Below are 27,109 nucleotides of genomic sequence, written 5' to 3' on the forward strand. Positions count from 1 at the left end.
TCAAACTCCCACCACTAAACCAAAACCAAGTGTTTTCCCCCCTCTTTCAGTTCCTCCCAGCACGAAGCTTGTGGAGGTGGAGCCAACACAGCACCGCAATGCTCCCACTCTCCTACGCCCCACCGCTACCGCCGCCGCAGTCGCGACAGAACCCCAGCCCTAGCCACAAGCCCAAGCCCCAGCCGTGCGTGTTTCTCTTCCCCGCCGCCCTCCGCACGGCGGCCGCGGCGGCGGCCATCTCCTTCTCCCTCCTGGCCGGCAACGCCGTGGCTGTGGCGCCGGTGGAGCAGCCCCCGGAGCTATGCCGCGGCCAGGACGACGGGAGGGAGGTAGAGGTGAAGGCCGAGACTGTGACGAACGAGCAGCTCGTGGAGGAGGCGTGGGAGGTGGTCAACGAGGGCTTCCTCCCTGACGCCGGCAGCCGCCCGTGGTCACCGGAGCTGTGGATGGTAAATTTGTCTCGTGATGAGATTCTGTATCACTGTATTTACTGGTTCAGATGACTACAATAAAGTCGCAGTGCACACTTGTCAGAACGCTCACTTCTATCATGAGTGATATCGAGTCTCTTAATTTTAATTTGATGCAGCAAAGGAAGCAAGATATTCTTCAAGGTTCAATCAAATCCCGCTCTAGAGCCCATGATATCATCACGAAAATGCTAGCTAGCCTGGGTGATCCATATACAAGATTCCTGTCGTCCTCCGATGTAAGTTATTTGGAAGTGGCACTATGCCATGCTATTGACATCAGTAGCCGAAACGTTAACCTGTTACATGTTTAGAACTCAGAATTCCTGAAAGTAATTTACTGCTCAAACTGGGTGTGATGTTTAGTATGAAACTCAGGATGAGCTTGCAATTTCGTGTCCCCAATTCACTAAGGTTATTACCTTTTGTCCTTCATGATCCACGGTATTCATTTTATGTTTTTTGTTAGATATGAAATAGAAGCTCTCCCGGGGCCATTTTGCATTATTACTAGCATGTCACGAGCACTTGAGTTCCATGATATCGTCAATTACATGTGTGAAAGTTGATGTAAGCCAGATCTACTGTTTCCCCTTGTGTGTCAGCAAAAAATAATTCATTTATTTCTGCCCTTGAATTCATAGTGTCATGCATGCTGATCTTCAAAGAGTTTTCTAGATCAGCATGAGTTGGATTACGCTTGGCAATACCATCTGACTTGGACTTTCACTATCCATCTGACTTGGACTTTCACTATCGGGCAACTCGGGCAGAGACCGAAGACCTAGCCGCCAGGGCCGTCTCCATCCCTGTCCTCCCCTTCGTCGCCGATGGAGGAAGCCGTCGAGCGAAGCTCGGGCGGCCGACGGCGGTGGCGGAGGTCCTCTTCCCTCCTGCGTCCGGATTGTGTGACGCGGGTCACCCAACTGTCAGTACTGAACTTGCAAGACCAGCGTTGGCGCCTTCTTCAGTTAACGGACGGCCGAGATCACTTGCATCCAACGGCTCGCGCAGCTCGCCGTCACTGTACCGTTTCATTTGCCGTTACTGTATTAATTCTGTTGCCGTTGCCGTTGTCTGTCGCCAGTGGGCTATAAAGCCAGGTGCTCGCGTCTGTACTGGGTATTGAGATTTGCTAAGATGCTTATTCACTTTACAGTACACTTTATAGCAATATAAACCCTAGCGGGGCTACTTTTCCCTTTCCTCCTTCGATCTGTGAGCGAGTTCATCGCGTTCTTGCTGAAATCCCTAGCTAGGGCGTGACAATTGGTATCATGAGCGCAGTCTTTCCTCGGAGAAGAGATAGATCGTAGCTACCGCTGTATTTTCCCTCCCTTTTTTTCGACAGACTTGGTGGCGATGGTGGCGGGGTCGGCGGGCATGGCGGCGGTAGACTAATCCGGCGGCAGCTCGTTGAGTGAGACTGGTTGGAGAGCACCTTGGAGGATGCTGTTTCGGCGGGTGATGCGACGGGTGATGCTGTTTCGGCGGTGATTTTCTCAGGCGGCGGCAGGATTCAGTGCTAGATCGGGTTACCGGAGCTATTCCGGCCGTAAAATTCCTCCGTGCCACTGTATCACGATGGGGCGTTCCAAATCCACCCTGGAGGAGTCGGAAGTTGCGGATCTACTCGCCATGAAGGGCGAATTCATGCAGCATCGGGAAGAAACTGCAGATCTGAGAGGCGAGGTTGATGACCTGCGGAAGGACGTACACAGCATAAACCTCAAGCAAGACACGATGGTCTCTATTCTTGATGGAGTGCAGAAAGCTGTTCCCACCCTCAGTTCGCAGCTGTCGACTATGGCAGAGGTTCTCAAATCCCTTCGATCCACGGAAGCCTCAAGTTCAGCACAACAGGGCAAATCATCACCTGATCTACCACAGAAAGAAACAGCAACAGTGGAAAGAGCCATGTCTGAGGAGATACGACGACGACTTGTGATGGAACAGGAGAAATCAAGACTGGCCGCAGCACATATCCCAATCCACTTACCACCCATTCAGGTACCCAGGCCTGCTATTCCACCAGGGTTCGGAGCCAATCAACCAGTGGAAATACACTCGGGAAATGCCACTCCCACTGCAGCATATAAGACTGCCCGCACACCTGGATTCCATGGGTTTCAACCACCAGGAGTTCGTCAGAGTTGGGATGATTTTCAGAAGCACTATGACCAAGAGATGCGCACACAATTCCTGAAGAGCATCACTAAAGGTCCACGCATGGATTTTCCTCGTTTTGATGGAGATAACCCAGCAGGGTGGATAAGACAGTGTGAGAAATACTTCCAGATGGCCGGAGCACCGGCTGAATTCAAGGTTAACCTGGCACAACTTTATGTGACAGGAAGAGTTGATGTCTGGTTGAGACGTTCTGGAATTCTAAAAAAGCAGTTAACCTGGGCACAATTCTGTGAGGAGATTTTGCGCAGATTCTCATCAGCCAGCTCATATGAGCTAACTGACAAGTTTAACACCCTCAAGCATAACACCCTCACTGTGTCAGAATACACTGACCAATTTGAAGAGTTAATGGCAGAGGTCCAATCTGATAACCCTATCATGGATGAAAGCTGGTTTGTGCGGTGCTATGTAAATGGTCTACGTTCTCAAATCAAGTTCCAAGTTAGAGCTCTGAGACCTACTGGGTTGACAGAGGCCTATTGGTTAGCAGTAGACCTGGAAACGGGAGCTGCTGAGAAGAAATCCTACACTAGTTACTCTGGAACTACTAAGTCTATCACTGGTTATCAGAAATTTACCACTGCCTTACATGAGAAACCCACTGAATCCAAACCTGCTGTTGTCAACCAAAGAGCCAGGGAACCTGGTAAGTGTTGGAGATGTGGGGATGCATGGTTTCATGGACATGAATGCAAAATGGCTCCTGCATTAAATGTACTGATTGGGGAAGATCCCACTGAACAAGCAAAAGAAAATGAGGAGGTGGAGGAACATGAGATGGAAGAACAACTGCAACAAGAAGAGCATTGTATGACACTCTCTGCACAAGCAATGAAATCTGACAATGTCAACACTTGGAGAATGTGCATTGACTACAGGAAACTTAATGCTGCAACCATCAAAAATAAGTTTCCCATACCTGTGATTGAGGATCTTTTGGATGAACTCCAGGGAGCTACCTACTTCACCAAATTGGACTTGAGATCTGGCTATCACCAGGTGAGAATGAATGAGCAAGACATACCTAAAACTGCATTCAGGACATATTTTGGTCACTATGAATTCCTGGTGATGCCCTTTGGACTAGCTAATGCACCTGGGACTTTCCAAGCTCTGATGAACAACATATTTGGTCCATATCTAAGGAAGTTTGTGTTGGTATTCTTTGATGATATCCTCATTTTCAGCAAATCCCTTTCTGAACATTTGGAGCACATACAAATTGTTCTCCGGCTCCTGAAAGAACACCAGCTTTTTGTTAAACATTCTAAATGTGTGTTTGCTTCCAAACAAGTGGACTACCTGGGCCACATCATCACTTGAGAAGGAGTATCAACTGACCCTGCAAAAATCACTGCAGTTGCTGATTGGCCAGTTCCAACTACAGTTAAGCAACTCAGAGGATTCTTAGGTCTCTGTGGATATTACAAAAGGTTTATTAAGGACTTTGGTACCATTGCTAGACCACTGCATGATATTCTGAAGAAAGACAGTTTCTACTGGACAGCTCTTCAAACTACTGCTTTTTCTAACTTAAAAAACAGGCTATGATTCAAGCACCAGTGCTAGCACTCCCTGATTTCTCTGAGCCATTCACCCTAGAAACAGATGCTTCTGGAGTGGGATTAGGAGCAGTCATGATGCAGAAGGGAAGGCCACTAGCTTATTACAGCTCCACACTATGTCCCAAAAATGCTGCACTGTCAACTTATGAAAAAGAAGCTCTTGCTATCATTGCTGCTCTCAAAAGGTGGAGACACTACTTTCTGGGGAATGATCTCATCATCAAAACTGATAATCAAAGTTTACAATTCATGACTGACCAAAAGATCTCCACAAGCATCCAGCTCAAGCTCATGCACTGTCTAGAAGAAACTCCCTCATGGCTATTTCTGTAGTTACACCCCAATGGATTTCTACAGTTGAACAATCTTATGCTCAAGACAACACATGTCAGGCACTATTGGAGAGACTTTTACTTTCACCCACACATGCTGAAAACCAAAACACCTTACACTCAGGGATCATTAGGCACAAGGGGAAGATTTATGTGGGGAAGAACATGGAACTAAGAACAAGGTTACTAACAGCCCTTCACTCATCAGCTATTGGGGGTCACTCTGGAAGAAAAGCAACTTATCACAGAATCAAGCAGATATTCTGTTGGCCAGGGCTGAAACAAGCAGTGGACAACTTTGTGGCAACATGCCCAGTGTGCCAGAAAAACAAAGGAGAAAACTGTCCTTATCCAGGATATCTGGATCCTCTACCACTTCCTGATATGGTGTGGACACACTTGAGCATGGATTTCATTGAGGGGTTGCCTAAATCCAATGGACATGATGTTATCTTAGTGGTAGTAGATAGACTATCCAAATTTGCACACTTCATTCCTTTGTCTCACCCATACACTATTCAAACAGTTGCCCAAGCATTCATTGATAATGTGATCAAACTCCATGGTCCTCCTTTGGCCATTGTATCTGACAGGGATCGAATCTTCACCAGTCAGCTGTGGCAGGACATCTTCAAGGGCATGGGCATTCACCTACGATACAGTTCTGCTTACCACCCTGAATCTGATGGCCAAACAGAGCGTGTGAATCAATGCCTAGAAAACTACCTTCGCTGTCTCAGCTCAATGCAGCCAAAGAAATGGGCCAAACACTTGGCCATGGCAGAGTATTGGCACAATACAACATACCACAGCTCCCTCCAAAAAACACCTTTTGAAGCTGCTTATGGATATCCACCACCCAACATATGTGAGAACATTCTACCTGACAACATGACAGCAGATGCCCAGCAGTTTTTCCATGACAGAGAAGCACTTCTCCAGCACTTAAAAGATAACCTTACTGCTGCTCAAGCTCGCATGAAAAAGTATGCTAGCCGGAAGCGCACAGAAAGGATCTTGGAAGTAGGAGATATGGTGTACCTCAAAATGCAACCTTATCGCCTTAATGCCTTCGGACTGCGTACCCACATCAAGCTCCAGAGCAAGTATTACGGCCCTTTCCGCATAATTGCTAAAGTGGGACCCGTCGCCTACAAGCTCCTCCTGCCAGAGAGCACCAGCATTCACCCAGTCTTCCATGTCAGCCAGTTGAAGAAGCACGTGGGACCAAAGGCGATTCCCTGCTCAGACCTTCCCTTGGTACGATCTGATGGGATGATCCTCACCGAGCCAGTCCTGGAGACACGCCAAATTCCCCGCAACAACCTGCCGGTCGTCCAATGGCTCGTACAGTGGGCAAATCTACCTCCGGATGAAGCTTCGTGGAAAGATGTCGCGTTCATGAAGAAGACGTTTCCAACCTTTTTCAAGGCAACCATCGATCGGTGGTTCAATCGCTGACCTCCTTGAGGACAAGTTCGGTCTTTCCCGGGGGCATTGTCAGTACTGAACTTGCAAGACCAGCGTTGGCGCCTTCTTCAGTTAACGGACGGCCGAGATCACTTGCATCCAACGGATCGCGCAGCTTGCCGTCACTGTACCGTTTCATTTGCCGTTACTGTATTAATTCCGTTGCCGTTGCCGTTGTCTGTCGCCAGTGGGCTATAAAGCCAGGTGCTCGCGTCTGTAATGGGTATTGAGATTTGCTAAGATGCTTATTCACTTTACAGTACACTTTATAGCAATATAAACCCTAGCGGGGCTACTTTCCCCTTTCCTCCTTCGATCTGTGAGCGAGTTCATCGCGTTCTTGCTGAAATCCCTAGCTAGGGCGTGACACCAACGGTGCCAGGGCACTTCTCCTGGATTTGGGACGCAACGGCGCGGAGGCTCGCCTCCGGGGATGGTGCAAAGCGGTGACGTAGTGGTGGGTGGAGGCGGCGGTGCTGTAGGGCAACTTGGAAGAGCGGGTGGTGATGGCCGCTTGGCGCGTCCGCGCGATCACGACAGCCATGGCTGTAGCGACGATCGGCCTAGATCCCGAGGCGGCTGACCTGGAAGGTGGCGGCTGGTGAAGCTCAGGCTTCCTGCGGCGGCATGCCATCGTGATGTCGCTGTCCAAGGTGGATTTGCGCCGGCGATCTAGTGGCTTTGGCTCCGAATTGGATAGGACCAGCGACGATGACGAGCGCGCGTGGGATCCTTCTCGGCGGCTATCACGGTTTGCCGAGGTGGGGTGGTGGCCCTCCTCCCGGACTCCAGTGGCCAGTGTGCCAGGGCTACCACGGTGGCAGTGCTGCTATGGATGGTCGCCGGATCTAGGCGGCCAGATCTGGGGCTTTGAAAGCGGTCGGGACGGTGCATAGGTTGTCGGTTGGGTTCTCGGGGGACAGATCCAGGTGAAAACCCGGTCTTCGGTCGGTGGCCGGAGCCGGTGATGGTGACGCCCTTGGCGTCATTTCCTTCTTGAGGGCATCATAGAGGTGAAGCTCCCATCTCCTTCCACTACCTCTGGGGAAACCCTTGATCAGTCTATCGTATGATGGCGGCGCCAATGTGTCGTTCCCCTCTTTGGGTTGTCATTCTTGGAGGTGTTCATCGGCTAGAGAGACTAGTGGATCACTTTGGTGGAGCGACATTTCATGTGACGCTTCAACGGCATGGAGTCTCAGCGGCGTGGTGCAACAAGGGCTCGACGACGTACACGTGATGATGGATGCGCGTAGGGAGGCGGCATTGTCTGGCGTCTTGGCGGCGTCGACAGCAGGCCTGCCAAGGTCAATCCATTGATTCTAGTTCTGAAGATGGGTCTGTGGAAGACGGGGACGGCGGTCTATGGAGCGTGCGCATGCGGTGCGAGCTGAGTCCACTGGACCGGTTTGTGCCACCGACTCGACGTAGGGCGGTTTGGTTGAGGCATATGGTTTTAGATGTTTGGTGTTGGTGTGAGGTCTGGGCAGGTGACCCGACCATGTGCAGCCCCTTCATCACGTTGATAGGAGTAGCGACAGCTGTTGCCTGTAGGTTGGCTTCAGACTCATTAATGTATTACTTTGTAAGGCTTTGATGAATAATTAATGAGGAATGGCTGCAAACATCGATTGATGCAGAGGCCGGATGTCATCCTCCTTCTCGAAAAAAACACTCTGGCCTAACAAACCTATATTAGAGACTGTAGCGATGTGACGTCATCTTATGTCCTTTTTCTCCTTTGGTTTCATAGTGATGTAACACGAAATTCCTGCTTTAATGTTTTTACTTATTGCTGATCTTTGATTGCTTTTATTTGCTAATTTTGCACATGTTCGATCAATCTGCTAAAGTTCTCGAAGATGTCGAAGTATGACATGACGGGGATTGGGTTGAACATAAGAGAGATTCCTGATGACAATGGTTCTTTAAGATTGGTGGTATTAGGACTGATACTAGATGGGCCTGCTAACTCTGCTGGTGTTAGACAGGTATCAACTGCTAAGCATTTATACCTTTCAATTGATAGTTTGCTTTGCTTTTCGATGGGAATCTTGCTTTTACCACAATGTTTTCAAACCGACCATGTTCCGGTTTCTGGTATGTACTTCTTGTACAAAGTTATCTTGTCAAACTGCGTGAGCAGTTGCATATGGGCAGCATTTGATTATATACTCCCCATTTGAGATGCTGAAATGCTGAAATAATGTTGGCTCATGTCTCTGCTTATACCTTATGGAGTAACTAGATCAGTAATGCCTTTTTTGTCTTCAAAAGGACGACTAAAGCTTTTAATCTTTTATGAATGGGTTAACTGAACCCTGTCTATTTCATATTTTGTACTAAGCGCTTCACCATAGAACATAGTATTCTCAGCTTTAGCTGTTTTTGTTTCATTCCTAAACATTGAACGATATTTGGACAAATGGCAAGTTCTATTTTGACTTTTCTCATTCATAGTATTCTCAGCTTTAGCTGTTTTTGTTTCATTCCTAAACATTGAACGATATTTGGACAAATGGCAAGTTCAATTTTGACTTTTCTCATTCTCAACATACCAAAGGCAGCATTTTTTAAGGGGAAAGCAGCATTTATTTTGGAAAATAAGCTTTTGATAGTTATTATCAGAGAACACTGTTATTTTTACTGTTGGTTGCTGGGAGCCTAGGACTTATGAATAGATCATATACACACATCACCTAATCCTTCTGGGTCATTTATCTTTTATCAGGGTGATGAGCTTTTGTCTGTCAATGGTAGCGATGTAAGAGGTAAATCTGCATTTGACGTGTCATCCATGCTGCAAGGCCCAAAGGAAACTTTTGTTACAATTAAGGTTTTGAATAATCTTATGAACACTATTAAGAGTCTGTCTGGCATCTCTTTGTGCTCCTAACTATCTTACTCTTTTTCATAATGTTATATATAGGTTAAGCATGGCAACTGTGGTCCTGTTGAGTCAATGAAAGTGCAAAGGCAGATGGCTGCTCGCACTCCAATTTTCTATCGTTTGGAGAAAAGAGACAACGAGAATTCATCTGTCGGATATATTCACATTAAAGAGTTCAATGCAGTGGCCAAAAAAGATTTGGTCAGCGGTGTGTTGCTGGTTTGTTCACCCTATCCTCTGTCATTTCTAAATCTGTTTGCCATTTTTTTATAACTATGTTCTGCAAATGGCTATCTAGTGTCTAATTCTAGCTTATTTGCATGCATCTAAATATTTAAATTCATCCAAATTGAGAACATAACAAAAGTTTAAAATACTGCCTCCCTTTTTTGCAAATTGAATGTACACTATTGATTGTTTGTGCTTATTTAGTACCTTTGGCTTGCATGTGATTCTTTTGACACTACAATAATCTTAGTTGTAGTCTTTTAGATATCATTGTTGTTGATTTACAGCAAGATTTGTCCTTTTAACGTTACCTGTCTCTTGCAGCACTGAAACGTCTACAGAATTCAGGTGCCTCCTATTTTGTTTTGGACCTAAGGGACAATCTTGGTGGACTAGTGCAAGTATGCCATTTTTTATTCAAATTATGCCAACGGTTCCTTAAGTAGATGCCATTCTAGGATCATGCGCAATATCTAAAGGCATGTATTCATATTACCGCCCCTCATTAGGTCACTTCTTGCTCTCGGATGGTGTATAGGAACCAAAATTTGAATGCTAGAATGTCCTATCTTTAAACTGCCAGAAGCCTAGAACTAAATTGTGTTTGGTAGGGTATTCTCTTCTTATTGAGGTGAATCGTTGTGAATTTGTCAAAATAGTTTGAGGCTCACCACATAGGTTCAGAAATGACCTGCCAAGATATCATCTTTTTTGGATTGGTTATGCTTACACTGTCTGATGTTATGTTTATCTTGAAGGCTGGAATAGAGATTGCAAAGCTCTTCTTGAACAAAGGAGACACGGTATGGAGCTCTACTTAACTTGTGGTTTCTTCCTATAATCCTTATAAAATTGGTGCATACGTTTTCTTTTAATGTCAAAATGGTGCTAGATCATTGGTTATGGCTTTAAAACTTTGCTTTTATCCATATGACTAGTCAACGTAAATTCTGTTGGGGATTTTCTGAAATGAAAGAAAAGTAGAGGAAATTTTGGAGTGAACTGGATTTTCCTATGTATGTCTGGAATGAACAAATGCTTAGGATTGCTTTGAAGTTCCTATGGAATGACCCATTATAGAGGAAATTTGGGTGAAAACAAGGGCCCGCTTGGGACGTTGGAAATATTAGAAGTAGGATTAGGAGAAACACAATAGTTAGATGTCAATTCTAGTGGGTTCCTAGAGGAATTGAAGACACGGAAATGTACAAGATAGCTATTTGAATGCTCTACATGTATTCTTTATACAGTAATATCATTTTTATCCCAGAGAGAAGATGAACCATGACTAGGTTTTGAGATCTTATGAGTTTCAACTTTAGCCTACCCCAACTTGTTTGGGACCGAAAGGATTTGTTGTTATTGTTGTTGTACAGAGATGATGTGTGAGATGTCAAAGTGTCTCAAACTCCCATACACCAGGAGCCCGCGGGATTTATTCATCTCGTGACTCGCGATACAAGGTTTCGGTGTTCAAACCAATCGGGAGAGATTTACATGGAGGGAGGAGATAGAGATAAGCACAAGTTAAATATCTATCTACCTCCTAACCAATTCTAGATATGTGGCGCAGCACACTAACAATATAGTATGTTTAACACCCTCCCATAATCATAACTTTACTAAGTTAAGATTACGTTTAAACTCCTCAAACGGTCTTGTGGCCAATGCCTTTGTGAAACCATCCGCAACTTGATCATTAAAATGGACAAACCTGATTCTAATTCCTTGCTTGCAACCCTTTCTTTTGCAAAGTGATAGTCAATTTCAATATGCTTGATCCTTACAAGAGTGTATGATGATTTGTTGAAACTCAAACCAACACCTAAAATATTCTTGACATACCTCAGTATACGCTTGGCAGCAGTCAAGTGAGCAGTAGTTGGATGCATGAAGAAACTCACAAACTTTGTTTATAACAAAGGAAATATCAGGCCTAGTGGGAGTCAAATACTGAAGTGTGCGTACCATGGTTCTGTACCTAGTGCCATCCTCTCGATTCAGGAGTTCACCTTCTGCAAGAGATAGTTTTTCTGTGCTTAATAATGGAGTTGGTGATGGTTTACGGCCCTGCAATCCAACTCTGTTCAGAAGATCAGTTGCATAATTATATAGTTATATTGAGATAAATGAAGGCCACCTTCTCTAGTTTTCTTAACCTCTATACCAAGAAAGAAATGCAAATCTCCTAGATCCTTAATAGCAAACTTTGAACTCAAATATTTCAAAAAAGCTGTCACTTCTTCATTGGATGAACTTGTAACACTGATGGCATCAACATATATGAGCACAAACATGGATGTACGAGACTTGTTATAAATGAACAATGAAGTATCAGATTTTGAAGGAACAAAACCAAGCGCTTGTAACTTTGAGCTTAAAAGAGAGTACAATGCCGTGTGTTAGACGCAGACTGGTACGCAGCATCTGGTGGAGATCCATTGACTTAGCGTGTCTGTGAGGGGGATCCCTGAGTCGACCGCGTCAGTTCTGACTGCATTGATCCCGAGGGGGATTCTGCGGCAGGGTTGCTGTTAGGAAGTATTAGTATTAGTCTAGGAGTCCTTATTAGTCTATGTTTACTTTCCTTGCACCTCAAGTCATGTGTAATATATATATGCCCCTTGGGCCTTCAATACAGATAAGTTTCTTTCCTAACATGGTATCTACAAGTCAACCACCCTGCAGCAGGGTCTCCCATCCAGATCGATGCGCTTGGCTGCTGGATAGGGATGCTGCTACGTGGTGCATTGCTGGTAGTGCTACTATCAGCCACGTGGTGCTATTAGACACACCATGGATCTGGTTTCCGTAGTCCGTATGCCTGATTGATTCAACTACCTGTCTTGGTCCGATTCTTGATCTCGTACAAAAATAAAATCTTCATGTTTCTTCCGCTGCCTTCACCGCTAGTTTTTTCGCTGCCATCGCATCTTCATCTAGTGCGTGCTTTCTAGTTTTCTATATTTTCCGCCGCGTCCACCAAATCCGTTGATATTTTGTGTTTTCTCATGCCATGCGAGTCCACCATACCTTAGTCCGCCAGCCTTTCTTTGGTCCTGATCCTTTCTATGCAACTTTTGTGGCCTATTTGCCCTTGTTGTTTTTTATAGGATTTTCTGGACTTCTTTTGCATTGGTTCATCGTGCCTTAACTGTCGAGCTTCTTTTGCCGTCGGTTGTCGTGGACTATGATTTTCCGCGCAATGCTTTATTCTCTTGATGTGCCATCTTCTTTTGACAACCCATCTTCTCTTGATATTTATCTTGTATCTTCAAATGATGCGGTGTCTACCTCTGATGTGCCATCTCTTCGTTATCTCCTTCGGCGACTCGACAAGTTTTGAAGACTCTTCATGCTACGACGACACTCTCAAGACGCGGATTTGGATTATCATTTTTTTTAGTATTACACTTCTTCAAATGCAATGTTATTGCATACCTTTGCATTTGAGGGGGGGGGGGGGTGTTAGGAAGTATTAGTATTAGTCTAGGAGTCCTTATTAGTCTATGTTTACTTTCCTTGCACCTCAAGTCATGTGTAATATATATATATGCCTCTTGGGCCTTCAATACAGATAAGTTGCTTTCCTAACAGTTACCATGCGCCAGGGGACACATGAAACATGGTCCATTTTGAGCATTTTCTCCATCGTTTTGCACTAATTTTTTTTGTTGCCTCGGCATATGTTCCTGCAACATCACAAACCTCATGTTCATGGTTAGAAGAGTTAGTCACATGGTCAATACAATTATCGTCCCCTTGATCAAAACCGGACAAATGAGAAAGAAGGAGAATTTCCTTGTGAAGAAGGGCGCCTGCATTGGAATGAAGGCAAGCAAAGGGAAAAACCGTTTCATCAAACACGACATCACGGGATATGTAGACTCGACCAGTAGGAACATCTAGGCACTTAACACCCTTGTGTTGGGCACTATAACCAAGAAAAACACATTGTTTGGAGCGGAACATGAGTTTGCGATTATTGAAGGGCGAAGGTTGGGCCAACAAGCATAACCAGAAACACGAAGGGAGTTGTAATCTGGTCGAGTATTAAGGAGTCGATGCATAGGAGTATCATTATCAATGACACGGTTGGGAAGCATATTGATGAGATGAACGGCAATGAGAAACGCTTCATCCCAAAATTTAAGAGGCATAGAGGCACCGGCGAGGAGAGCTAGGCCAACTTCAACGATATGCCAATGCTTGCGTTCGGCCGACCCGTTTTGTTGATGTGCATGGGCCAAGAAACATGATGGGAAATGACCAACCCTTGAAAAATTGAGTTTAACTTCTCATATTTGCCGCCCCAATCAGATTGGACGGCGATGATCTTGCTATTGAATTTACATTCAACAAGTGCTTGGTAGTGTTGAAAAACTTGGAAAACGTCGGAGCGTTTTTTTGAGAAGATATATCCAAGTGAATTGACTGAAATCATCGATGAAGCTAACATAGTAAGTATGTCTACCAACAGAAGTAGGAGCAAGACCCCATCAGAAAAAAATGAGCGGTAAAGGTTTGGTACAAACACTAGTGGGCACAGGATATGGCAACTGATGAGACTTGGCTCTTTGACAAGAATCACAAATAGTTTCAACACTACGCTCACCAACACATGGGAACTGATTATTCCTAAGCACTCTTTGAACAATAAAGAAAGATGTATCTCCTAAACGTGCATGCCACCGTTCCGAAGAGATTTTGATGACACCATAGGCTTCTTTATTGAACCTTCTAAATTTGGGAATCAACGGATAGAGCCCATGCACACATCTGCCTCGGTAGAGAATTTTCCTCGTGGCATGATCGCGGATCAAAAAGGAATATGTGTGGAAGTGGAACTCTAAAAACACTTTGTTGTCTATAGCAATGCGATGAACACAAAGAAGGTTTTGGAGGTTTCTGGAACATACAAGACATTTTAAAGATGAATATTGCGATGAGGGGTGGTGACAATTGCATGACCAATATGATCTATCTTCATACCTTCACCGTTTGCGTTATGGACTTGATGGTCGTCACGATACTTCCCGCTCATTGTCACCTTCTTGAGCTCGTTCCTGATGTGTTCGTCTGCATCGGAGTCAACATACCAATTGTCTCAACTCCATATGATGTGTCTGCAGCTGTTGCAACCTTTTTGTGTTGGGAATTGTTTTCGGCATAACGACAATCACAATCCTTCGCGATATGATTATTTTTCTTGCAAATCTGACACTTATTTTCATATTGCTCATACCCTTGGAAGGGGCGCCCCCCTATTGTTGTTGCCGAAGTTGTTGTTGCCGCCGCCGTTATGACCACCAGATTGGTAGTGGCCGCCGCCACCGTTATGACCATCAGATTGGTAGTGGCTGCCGCCACCGCGAGATCCACCTTCGCCGCCACCACCACTCTTGTGGTAGCCTTTGGAGGGACCCCCACGACCTTGGATAGCAGTGTTAGCGGATGATTTGAAGGCGCCTGCTCCTGTGCCCTGAAACATCTTGATGCGTTGGTCGAAATTGGCCACCATGTCGAAGAGATCATCCGTAGATAGGGGCTCAGTGCGGACGTGGAGAACAAAAATCATGGGCTGGTAGTCCATGTCCAGCCCCGTAATGATGAATGAGAGCTCTTCGTCGGTGATGAGTTTACCAGCAGCGGTGAGCTCATCAGAGAGGGCTCTCATCTGGCAGAAGAAGGCGGTGGCGCTCTGTGAACCCTTCTGGGCGTTGGACAGAGAAATGCGACAATTGTTGGTGCGAGAACGGGATTGAGCAGCGAACATGTTGGCTAGGGCTGACCAATTAGCATGGGACTTTCTAGAGATTCTACCTGTACTAGGACCTCTTTGGAAAGGTTTCAGAGTAGGTAAGCAACGATCTGCTGATCTTGAATCAGCCATGGATTGTAGGCAGGATTGGGAACAGTTTGTTCTTTCCCATCCGAGGTTTTTGTCACGATGGTCTTGGATGGTTCAGCCGTGGTTTGACCTATGTACCCATATAGCCCAGCTCCCATGATTTGGGAGCGAGCTTGGGCTCGCCATAGTATGTAATTGGTTCTGGTGAGGGGCTCGGAGGTGGAGTTGTTGAGGCCGATGGAGGGAACTTGGCTGGAGGAAGACATGGTTGGTTTGGTGGGAAAGATAGGGGCTACGAGATGCGATGGTGAGGAAGGTTGCTAGATACTGGGGAAGAGGGACGTTTTGATTACCATGTCAGAGTGTCTCAAACTCCCATACACCAGGAGCCTGCATGATATATTGATCTGGTAACTTGCGATGCAAGGTTTCGGTGGTTCGAAGCAACCAGGAGAGATTTACATGGAGGGAGGAGATAGAGATAAGCACAAGTTAAATATCTATCTACCTCCTAACCAATTCTAGATATGTGGCGCAACACACCTAACAATATCGCATATTTAACATGAGAAAGAGCAGTCATGCTTTAAAATGGGGCGTGAGCTGAGCTCATATTAACTATCCTCCAATATGTAGAAGAGAGGAAGGGTTTCCATTGTAGTTCCTTGGTCCATTCTCACATTCCAACTTATATGCTTTGAAACAGCCATTTGAAACCATTCGTTTGGTTTTGTTTCCCATAGGATTGCACTATTCGTGCGGTTTCCTTGGTCTGGTATTCTCCAACTCGAGCATTCTGAAGCTGGCCTTAAAAACTTGTGGAACTTTTGATGTCCATTTGAATAAAAGCTTACTTTCCATGAAACAGTAACCCAGGAATTAATTACAATACATGTGCCGAAGATACTTTAATCTTGGTTGCGACATGGTTATGGAAACAATTGATCATGCTAGTTTTTCTTTGACGTTGACTAATGATTTGAAATTCTAAACTAATTCCGCAGTGCAAAATATATTAACAACGCGAAGAGGTTGTTACTGTTAGGAGTATGCAACTTGTATTCCCAAGGGGCCATATGCGTGTATATATATACATGTACAGTTGTAGGAAATATGCAGAAAACCCCTTATACAATGGGTTAAATACAAAAGGCTACATAGCTATGTATATGCTACTCTTAACACCCGCCCTCAACCTCATGGTGGATCAACAACACTAAGTTTGGAGAGATAGATGCCATGTTGCGCTCTAGTCTGGGCTTTCGTAAAGAAATCCACCAATTGTAACTTAGAAGGCACATACTGAAGAGCAATATCCTGATCCTGCACACCAGCGCGCACAAAGAAAGCATCAACACCAATATGCTTGGTGAGCTCATGCTTCACAGGGTTGCGCGCAATGCTAATAGCACCCGTACTGTCAGACGGTAGAAGAGTAGGTGTAGTGACATAAGCACCAAAATCCTGAAGTAACTACCGTAAACAAGTCACCTCTGCCGTCAAAAGAGCCATAACTCGCAACTCAGCTTCTGCACTCGAATGGGAAACTGCAGTCCGTTTCTTTGTCTTCCAAGTTCGAGGCAATGAGAGAATCACCAAGAAAAACAGAGTAAGCAGAAAGTGAATGGCGATCCGAGGGATCACTAGTTCACGTAGCATCCGTATAGGTCTGAAATTGCAATGAATTGGAGCGAGGAAAGAATAGACGGTGAGAGATCGTACCCCGAAGATGTCGGTGAACACGAAGGAGGTGACTATAGTGAACCGAAGTGACAAACCGACTCAAAAATATGGACTTGATAAGAGATATCCGGACGAGTGATAGCTAGATAGACAAGACTCCCAACAAGATGACGATAACACGTTGGATCAGACAAGGGGTCACCATTAGTATCACGGAGGTGAACATTGAGCTCCATAGGAGTCTCAATAGTGCGCTCATCAGTAAGAGCAGCATGAGCAAGAAGATCCTGGATATCCTTTTCGTGGGAAATAAAAAAGCCATTGGAGGTAGAATAGACCTTGATCCCAAGAAAGTAGCTAAGAGGGCCAAGATCAAACATAAGAAACTGCTCACTGAGACGGGCCTTCACAGAGGCAATATACTCGGGGTCATCGCCAATGAAAACCAGCGGCGGTCACCACATAGGCAAAATGCTCAATCCAGGCGCAAGGGTTTGCTTAAGGCTATAGACAACGACGAAGACGACGGACCATGCCATCAGGAACAGAATACCCAGCTGGTGGTTGCATGTAAACCTCCTCACGCAAGTCACCATTAAGAAAGACATTGTTAAAATCAAGCTGAGACACAAACCAGTGGCAAATAGAGGCCACGGCAAGAAGTGTGCGAATAGTGGTCATATGGGCCACATGAGCAAAGGTCTCATCGTAATCACGACTATGCTCTTGCTAAAAACCACGAGCCACAAGACGAGCTTTGTACCACTCAAGAGAACCATCAGAGCGAGTCTTAACCTTGTAGATCCACTTACATGGGATGAGACAGACACGGGGAGGAAGAGAAACAAGATCCTATGTGCTGGTGCGCTCAAGAAAGCAAGCTCCTTTGCCCGGGATGAACAACAACTTGTCGATAAGAAGTCGGCTCAAGAACAGCATCGCCAACATGCAGAAAACCAAGTCGATCAACATGCGGAAGTGGACGAGGACGCAAGCCATAAGTAGGCTAAGACGAGGAAGATGGCACATAGTAGATGCATCCACATTACGCGGACGACGAGTATAATATTGAGGAAAAGATGGAGGAATACGGGGAGGAATCACCGAGATAGGCTAGGGTGACAGAGAAGACACTGGGGATGAAGGTGCATAATCCAGTGACAAGCAAGGTGAGGAAATCATGGAAGATGGTGGTGGTGGATTTGTAACAGTCGGAGAAGCAGGGGCAGTAGGACGAACGGACAAGGGCTCAATGGGAGTGACAGGTGTGTCAGGAAAAGTGAGGGAAGATATATCCTCCACTGAAAAGGTCAAGGAAGATGGACGCGGGTAGAAGGAACGAGACCGATCAAAACTCACATCCCGAGAAATACGCATCCGACGACTGACAGGATCCCAACAACGATAGCCCTTATGTTCATCACTATAACTTAAGAAGACACACTCAACAGACTGAGCAGACAGTTTGGTGCGTTCACGAGGAGCAAGAAGAACACAACAAACACAAGTGAACAAACAAAGCGCCGAATAATCATGAGAACGATCAAAGAGACACTCGAAAGGAGCGCCATCCTGCATAGCAGTGGATGGTTGAAGATTGATGAGATAAGTGGAAGTGGAGACAAGGTCAGCCCAAAAGTGAGGCGGCGATCATCAATGCACGAGAATCTCAAGAAGGCGACGATGCTTGCGCTCAACCACGCCATTCTGAGCATGAACACCAGGACATGAGAATTGGGCAAGAGTACCCTGCTCAGCAAGAATGCCACACAACATCTTGAAGATATACTCTCCAGTAGAATCAACACGGAACACACAAATAGGCGTAGAGAACTGAGTGTGAACCATGATAGCAAAATGCTTATAGATAGATAAGACCTCAATACGAGAAGACATAAATATAACCAGGTGTATCGAGAGAAATCATCTATAAAGATAATATAGTTGTGCTGACCTCCTTTGGAGGCAAAGGGACTAGGACCTTAGACATCAAAGTGAACAAGGTCAAAAGAATGCTGAAACACGGTGTCACTATGAGAATAAGGTAACTGGACCTGTTTATCAAGTCGACAACCTTGTTAATCTAAAGAAACACCGCCGAGACGGATCCAAGAAGACCATGTCGAACTAAGGATGAGAGACATAGAGCCACACAAGTGACCAAGGTGACGATGCCACTGCTGAAAGAGCTGGTAGACAAGGCAACAAAGGGGGAGAGGCTGGTGGCAGTGGCAACGGACGAAAGATGAAGCCAGTCAAGCTACCAGAGGCCCTGAGAGTCACGACATCGAAGGCCAGCACCAAGAAGAGCACCAATATGATGGTCCAGAACAGAACAAGTGTCAAAGTCGAGAATGACACGACAACCAGAGTCAACAATCTAGCCACCAGAAATGAGTTGCATGGTAAGTCGGGGAATATGAGCAACATCATGAACATGAAAAGATGAAGTGCTAAGAATGCCTCGGTCAGTAACCGGGAGAGAGGAACCATCAACAATAAGAACTTAAACAGGAGAATCGAGAGGTCGAGTGGAAGACGATGAATCATGTGTCATATGAAAAGATGCTCCAGTATCAAGAATCCACGGAGATGTACCTGCTTGTGTAGAAGGTGGTCTCACAATGTCAGAAGAGTCAGTAGCAGAACCAGCAGAACCTGTCGATGGAGAACCGGAAGATGGAGCTAGCATGTATCAAAGTCGCACAATCTCTTGCCCGATCAGGGGCTCAACTGAAGAGGTTGGCCTAGATGCACCCGACAAGAAAGAACGAGAGGCAATCAGCAGGACGCAAAGTCGCACAATCTCCTCAGTGAAGTACACATCTGAAGTAGTCGACGCAGTAGCATCAGGAGAGGAGCGGCCACCACCACCTTTGGAAGCCGCTAGATGTGGCGGTGTAGCATGACCAGTAGCGTCCGCAAAGGCCATTAGGCCGTATGCCGACAAGCACCAAGCCCCAAGGGAAGACACGTGCGCGAGGCGCAATCAATGGAGTCATATGCACCAGCATAGCTAGTGAAAGTCGTGAGAGGTGTCGGGGAAGAGCGGCGATCACCATGTGCGGAGGTCACAGGCTGAGCCGTAGAAGAGCGACCGACACAGCCTGTCGAAGATGTCGAAGGGGACGATGTCACAGGCAAATGAGCATAAACACCAAGGAAGTCACAGGCAAAAAGGGGACGATGTCACAGGCAAATGAGCACCCGAGTCCTGCTCAATGGAGTGCCTGGACCCCCGATCTGGCACCGCTGTGGGTTGCGCCAGGGCGACTCGACATCTTCGCAGCTATTCGTCCTGTCCATCGACACACTCAGCCGCCTCATGCAACGGGCGCTCCAGACCGGCATTCTCCGGAGCCTCCACCCTCGATGCGATATCCCGGCTATCTCGCTATACGCCGATGATGTGATGTTGTTCTGTCACGCCTCGACCGACGAGGTCCTTGCTGTGAAGGGCATCTTAGGGGTCTTCGGTTCCGCCTCTGGCCTGCACGTGAACTACGGCAAGAGCTCTGCTACGGCATTGCATGGAGATGAGTTGACTGCCGACTCGCTGGAGATTCTTGGCTGCCAGACGGCGGACCTGCCCATCACATATCTGGGCATCCCCCTCTCCACGTGTCGCCCCTCCGTGGTCCAGATGCAACCACTAGTTGACAAGGTGGCCGTCCGCCTCCCATCGTGGAAGGCGTGGCTCATGAACAAGGCCGGGCGGCTAGCGCTCATCAAGTCTGTGCTCAGCGCCATCCCCATCCACCAAATGCTCGCCCTCGCACCTCCGAAGAAAACCCTGAAGCAGCTCGAGAAGATTCAGCGCGGGTTCCTCTGGGCCGGCGCAAGGCCGCCCACGGAGGGCACTGTCACGTGAACTGGCGCCGGGTATGCCGACCGATTGAGTACGGCGCCCTGGGAGTCCGCGGCCTCGAGCGCACTGGGCTCGCTCTTAGGCTCAGATGGTTATGGCTATCGCGGACGGGCACTAGCCGTGCCTGGCATGGTCTGGACCTGTAGTTCACCCCCGAGGAGCACGGCCTTTTCCACGCCTCTACCACCATGCAGCTCGGGGACGGAACGTCAGCACTTTTCTGGGAGGACCGTTGGCTCATCGGCCTATCCATCCGTGAGCACGCGCCCTTGCTGAACATGTGCATCCCCAAAAATCGCAGGAAATCTCGGACGGTGGCGGAGGGCATTGACGGCAATGCTTGGGCGCGGGATATCCACGCCACCCTTGGCCTGCAGGAGATTGGGCAGTACCTCCAAATATGGCTGCTGGTGTCCCGCACCACCCTCTCCTCAGAGCCGGACAAGCTATCCTGGAAGTGGACACCCAGCGGCAACTACACAGCCAGGTCTTGTTACCAAGCCACCTTCCACGGATCCATCACTTGCCGTTCGTGGAAGCTGATCTGGAAGGGTTGGGCCCCGTCGAAGGTCAAGTTCTTCCATTGGCTCGCCAATCAGGACCGTTGCTGGACTGCTGAGCGCCTTGCCCGCCATGGCCTCACACACCACCCTCGGTGCCTCCTTTGCGACCAAGAACCGGAGACGATACAACACCTGCTACTCACTTGCCCATTTGCGAAGCAGACCTGGCACGGGATCATGTCCTGGCTGCGCCTCCCGACTCTGGTGCCTGACCAGGACGCCACGCTCCAGGACTGGTGGCTGCGGGCTCGTGATGCCACGCCACCCCTGCTCCGCAATGCGCTGGCCTCGGTAGCACTCCTTGTGCCTTGGATGATCTGGAAGCATAGGAATGCGTGTGTTTTTGACCATGTAACCCCATCGCTAGTTGAGCTCGCTGATGCGATCAAGGATGAGTCCAGGAGTTGGGCTAAGGCAGGGGCCAAAGGTCTTAGGGTCACCCTGCCATCCTGCTGGGACGTTCATTGATCCATTTGTAACACCGTTGTACTAGCCTCTTAGGAGGATGTTTTCCCCCTCTTTTCAATGCAATGAAACGCAAAGGCTTTTGCGTTTTCTCGAAAAAAAAATGTGCGAGATGGGAGTAGTGAAGAAAACACCGTCATGAGGCAGCGGGCACCGAGGGACATGCGAACCTGATGAAAACATGTTTTCTTTTTTTTACACTAGGAGACAACCAACGGAATCAGCCCCAAAACAGAGGAGGCCGGCGCCTGGCGCATGATGCAATGGGAGTGACTTGCAGGATTGAGCAACGCACACTCAGGCAGCCGCGGTCGGGTGTTGACCTGCAGAGCCAGGGAGGCAGATTGGGAGCTGGCGTGATGAACTGGCGGGGCCGCAACTTGACGAGGCGGACAACCTGGGCGGCGTGCAGATCGGGAGGCAAGCAGGCGGACGCGGCGAGATATAGTAACAGGATCAACTTGAATCGGGGCAGCAGCAGTAGGCTTCACGGGACAGCAGCAGCCATTGGAGTAGAGAAACTCGCTAAAGCGGCCAACAAACGGCGGCAAACCAAACCAGGGCGACTCGATCCAGAGGACTGGATCTGGGTGACTCAATCCAGAAGAGTCCTGCGGCGGCTCGACCTGGAGATCGGGACAGATACCCTTGAGCAATAGGCAGAGGAGTCCCCCGATAGCTCGATCTGGAGATCAGGACAAAGGGCCGGCTCGAGCTAAAGTGGTCGATGGACAGGCGGCTCGATTCGAAACGAGGCGGGCAGCACAGGGCAGCGGCGTTGACCGGAGTATTGGGAGGGTGGGCAAGCAGCAGCCGTCGGGTTAGAGAAACACGGCTGCGACGGAACAGCGATATCCGGCAAAGAGACCATGGCGGCGCGAGAAGAGGATCAATCATGAGTTGTGCGTGCTAAAAAACCTAAGCTCTAATACCATGTTAGGAATATGCAACTTGTATTCCTATGGAGCCATAGGCCAGTATATGTATACATGTACAGATGCAGGAAATATGGAGAAAACCCCTTATACAATGGGGTAAATATAAAAAGCTACATAGCTATGTATATAGTACTCTTAATAGTTACAATCACCACCACCGCCGTGATTCATATTTTCAATTACTAAAAATTCGTGCGCTCATTTAGCAGCATGTGGTTTTGTTGGGTTACTAGTTTTAATTTTGATGTTTGTATCATGCATACAAGGGAAAATGCATAGATTCTACCGATGGCAGGAATTGAATGGTTTCATTTGGCCCATGAATCAGCCATTTTTACATAGCAATCAGTAGCTACCAGTACACCTCATAAATAGTGGTTACTGCTGGTTTTAGGTCCTGTTGTTTTTCCGTTGGTCACCAGCCTAACTGTAATGCAGGCTCTCTATGATTTTTTTCTTCTCATTTTTGAACAGTTGGTAACATTTATCAAATTGATATCCCTGCTAATCTTAACAGATCAATAGTTAGGTAAATAGCCAATGCATATGGGCTTCTAGTTAGTAGTTACCACTCTTCATATGCTTTCGATAAAGACTGTTAAAAGTCAAAAAGTCTTTCTGTACATAGTAGCAAGTTTGAGAGCTCATGTATTTAACTGCTTAAAGCATTTATATTTATAATTTCATGTTTTTGACTCAATTTTGGTGGTGAAATATTTATGCCCTTAATGGATTGTTGTTCAGGTCATTTATACTACTGGCCGGGATCGTCAAGTCCAAAATACAATTGTTGCTGACAGTGGACCTTTGGTTACAACTCCTGTAATGGTATGTTTTAATGATGGTGATGTACCTATTTCTAAATGTTTCAAGAGCTAGCAGTACAAAGAAATCTCAGGCAGATACACTTCTCCACTGTTTTCTTGAACCGTTGAAGTGTGAATACTTCCATTTACCCACATATTCCTCAGTCCTTACCACATTAAAGCTGTTAAGCAGCTTCAGCTGTCTGATGCAATTTAAACACTTCTCTATACTAAACTTGACAATGTGAATATCCTTGAGTTGCAGATTTTTTCTTGATTTAACTGTGTCCATACTCCATGGGTCTTCACACTTTTTAATCAGACCAATACTATAAATAAATGGCTTATTGCTGATCCAGTTTTATGTTGTAGCAAGTCCCCTAGTTAACTTGTCACTTACTGAAATTTAGTAGGTCATGCTATTTATTCATTATGGTCCAGTCAGATCTTCAGACTCATTTGCATCTCACCTGTTCATCCGCACCTTATGACACAGGTATTAGTGAATAATAGGACAGCAAGTGCCAGCGAAATAGTAAGTAATTTTTGTTTGTCTTACTGGTAGTATAAAGAATCATAATAGTAAGAGCTCACCAACATAAAAATAATTTTATAGGTTGCTTCAGCACTTCATGATAATTGCAAAGCTGTTCTCGTCGGCGAAAGGACTTTTGGCAAGGTTTGAAGTTTGAACCACCTGAAATAGCAGATCCTATGGCAATGCCTGCCGTGGCCAACAGGCTTATAGTATGTCTGTTCTCATACGTAACTCAGGTGCCTATGATATTGCAGGGCTTAATCCAATCTGTATTTGAACTTCATGATGGTTCTGGTATTGTTGTCACAGTTGGCAAGTATGTCACACCAAATCATAAAGACATCAATGGAGATGGAATAAAACCAGATTACCGCCGTCTTCCTGGTGCTATTCATATTCATCAGATTTTCCTTTTGTTACACCCAACATGCAATGTACTCCGTAGTTTACTGTTTGGCTGAATCTACTTTTGTGACAGATCTCAATGAAGCCAGAGATTACCTTTTGCGTTGCCAAAGCAAGAAATTAAGTTGAGGTGAAGTGAAGTGCTTTATTGCAAAGCTTCTTGCACAGCAAGAAAAACTATTTATCCATACTTATTTGGCTCTTCTTGCTATAATAGAGAAAAGATACGCTTGAGTGTTCGTAGCAATATATATATGCTAATCCAGCTGGTCGAGTTTCACTGCTTGCACTATTTCACATCAGTACTTCTAATTCCATATCTCAACTAGTTCCATAAAACATTGTCTAAAATAGGTTCATGGGTAAATCATAGGGATTCACACACTGGCTGTTCATAATTTTTGGAGCCACATGTGCTCACACTCGAACAGGCCCTGCACCTCGCAGAAATACTGGCCTGGCATATGATTCTCCACTGGGTGTTTTATGATATGGTTCCATCTTATAAAATGACCCTTTTGATCTGCGTGCTACTGAGTATGGACCTAATGGTCAGATGTAACTGGCTGTCATAATACTTGGAATTTCTCTCCTTTGCAGGCAACACATTAGAAGTATGGAACGGAGGGTTATGCTTGGGAGAATTGTACAGTGACGAATGAACTCTCCCTGGTGAGGTGAGGTCACAAGCTCTACGCCGAAGCATCAATATAGGCTTCTGCAGAGATCAGAGTGTGCATACCCTTGGATTGCATTCACAGGTGCTGCAGCTCGGTACAGAGAGAGAGAGAGCCCTTGATTGCATTGGCTTCTGCCGATTATACCCAGCACCAATATGTAAATAGCTTGTGATTGTTCAAATTATGTGTCCTGCCACTATATTCAAATTACTAAGAATTGCTAATATTTGGAATACCTTATTATGGAATTATACATGTATTTATTCAAGGAATTACTTTACATGATTATTATGAAATTACCACTTGCAAGAATGTATTAGGTTATATGCTTAAGGAAGCTGGTGGATTATCAGTGGAATATAATATACTGTTTATATTGAAAAGACTATCCGGATACAGTGATAAGCGGAAGGAGCTAGATCGTATAGTTAGATTATAGTTTTAATGTTAATTTATATAATTAAAAAAATCATACTCTTATCTTGCTCATAAGCACGTGCTCCTGAAACATAACGGGTAGAGCATATTAACAGATAAATATGAACGTGATTGGTAATTTAATTTGAAGTCTATCTTAGAAAACTAGTTGAAAAGACTAAGTATTTTGTTTATATAAGTAGTGGATTCTTTGAAAAACAGTAATAAAATTTCCTATCACCTAGCCTTAAATATGCGAGTTACGAACGACACAACATAAACACAGAGGAACATGGGTAAACCATAAATCCTAATTTCTAACAAATACCATGAGCAAAGGTTGAGTCGCTGCTGCTCGTATCATTCGCTGATAAAATTGACAAATTTGACACAGAAAGCCAAAGTATTTCACAAATTAAACTATGTTCGATTTTTTTTACCCAGTTGACCCTTTTATGTGGTGCCAACAGTCAGGCGCTACACTACATCGTGTGACGTTTTTGCCTTAGGCGCCACATAGTGTAGTGTGGCGCATATGTCTTAGGCGCCACACTAGGTCTCAGGCGTCACGCGACGTAGTGTCGGACGTCACACAGTATAGTGTGACGTTTAAGACAAAAGCGTCACACAAAAGGGTCAGTTGGGTGAATTTTTTTCAAACGTAGTTTAGTTTGTGAACTAGTTTCGTTTTTGGGTCAAAATTTTCCACTTCGCCTCATCCGTTGTGCACATCTGTTGTAGTCGTCGTCTGTCGCTGCTCATGATTGCATCCGCTGCACAACTCTGTTGTCATGGCCTTCCGCTTCGCAGTTCGATGCCTGGGTGTTTTGGGTGTGGCTGCTGCGTCGATCGGTTGTCCAAGTCGTGTTTTGGGCGTGGCTGCTGCGTCGATCGGTTGTCCAAGTCGCTCATTCTTTCAATTTTCACGTGGATCAAGAGAAGATGGAAGAAATCAAATTGGCTAAGAGCATCTCCAGTTCGTTCGGCCCTCAAAAGGTTCGAAATAGCGCCGTCTAGGGACACGTCTACGAAAAAATTAGGGAAGGGGAGGGGGGGGGGGGGGGGTTCGGGTTTCTAGCCGCCCCCAAGATCGTCCCTAGCCTTTTTAAAAAAATCAAAGTCGGCCTAAATTTGGCCAAATACGACACAAATTTGAAGGAAATTCAGCGTTTTGATTGTTATTTGTACAAACTAAACTAAAACATAATTTGAAACGAAATTTAAAAACTACTACGTCGTCGTCGTCTTCTACATGCTGAGAAGCTTGTAGAAGTTGATGTAGTCGTCGTCGTCGTCATTGTCGTCGTCCTGCACTCCGTCGCCGTCCTTGCTGCACCCCTGCCCTGGGTCGTCGTGGCAGACGGAGTTGGAGGGCCCTGGTGCCTCGTCGTCGTTGTCATCGAGGACGACGACGCTGCCCTTCTCGCGGCCGCGGCGTCGAGCGACGATCTCCTCGAGTGCGCGACGCTGGCGCTCCATCTCCTCCCGGACGTAATCACCCCGCGCCCATTTGAGTGCGGTCTCGTCGTCGGTGGCCATGGCGAGGTGTTCCTGCTTGACTGGGAGGAACGCCGTCTCGGTCTTCGGCTTGACGAGGCGGGAGGAGGAGGCCGGAGGAGAAGAAATGTTGCCCTCGTTGATGACGAGAGAGCCACTGCGCGTGCGCCGCCCAAGCGGCATCTCCAGCGGCTCCGGCTTGACGGGAAGGAGTGCCGACGACCCTGAGGAGCGGGAGCGGGAGCCGGACAAG

At 46.4% G+C, this 27,109-nt stretch overlaps 1 protein-coding gene across 5 annotated transcripts; it reads left to right on the forward strand.

Moving 5' to 3' along the window:
* On the forward strand, positions 1-25,254 carry LOC123444032 (carboxyl-terminal-processing peptidase 1, chloroplastic). 5 transcript variants are annotated; one of them, XM_045120629.1, is made up of 13 exons: positions 2-449; positions 590-709; positions 7,881-8,018; positions 8,759-8,863; positions 8,957-9,125; positions 9,470-9,546; positions 9,904-9,948; positions 23,258-23,341; positions 23,816-23,854; positions 23,936-23,998; positions 24,094-24,241; positions 24,336-24,392; positions 24,863-25,254. In XM_045120629.1, exons 1-12 carry the CDS (start codon positions 99-101, stop codon positions 24,389-24,391), a joined length of 1,395 nt encoding a protein of 464 aa, XP_044976564.1. In that variant the 5' UTR covers positions 2-98; the 3' UTR covers position 24,392; positions 24,863-25,254. The 5 variants fall into 5 exon arrangements, 3 of the variants coding, with proteins under 3 accessions (XP_044976564.1, XP_044976565.1, XP_044976563.1); XM_045120630.1 differs by having other exon boundaries at positions 3-449; positions 24,112-24,241; XR_006630932.1 differs by having other exon boundaries at positions 1-449; positions 24,094-24,392.
* Positions 25,255-27,109: the final 1,855 nt, after the last annotated feature.

The sequence above is a fragment of the Hordeum vulgare genome, chromosome 3H (genome assembly GCF_904849725.1).
Source record: "Hordeum vulgare subsp. vulgare chromosome 3H, MorexV3_pseudomolecules_assembly, whole genome shotgun sequence".
Lineage (NCBI taxonomy): Eukaryota > Viridiplantae > Streptophyta > Magnoliopsida > Poales > Poaceae > Hordeum > Hordeum vulgare.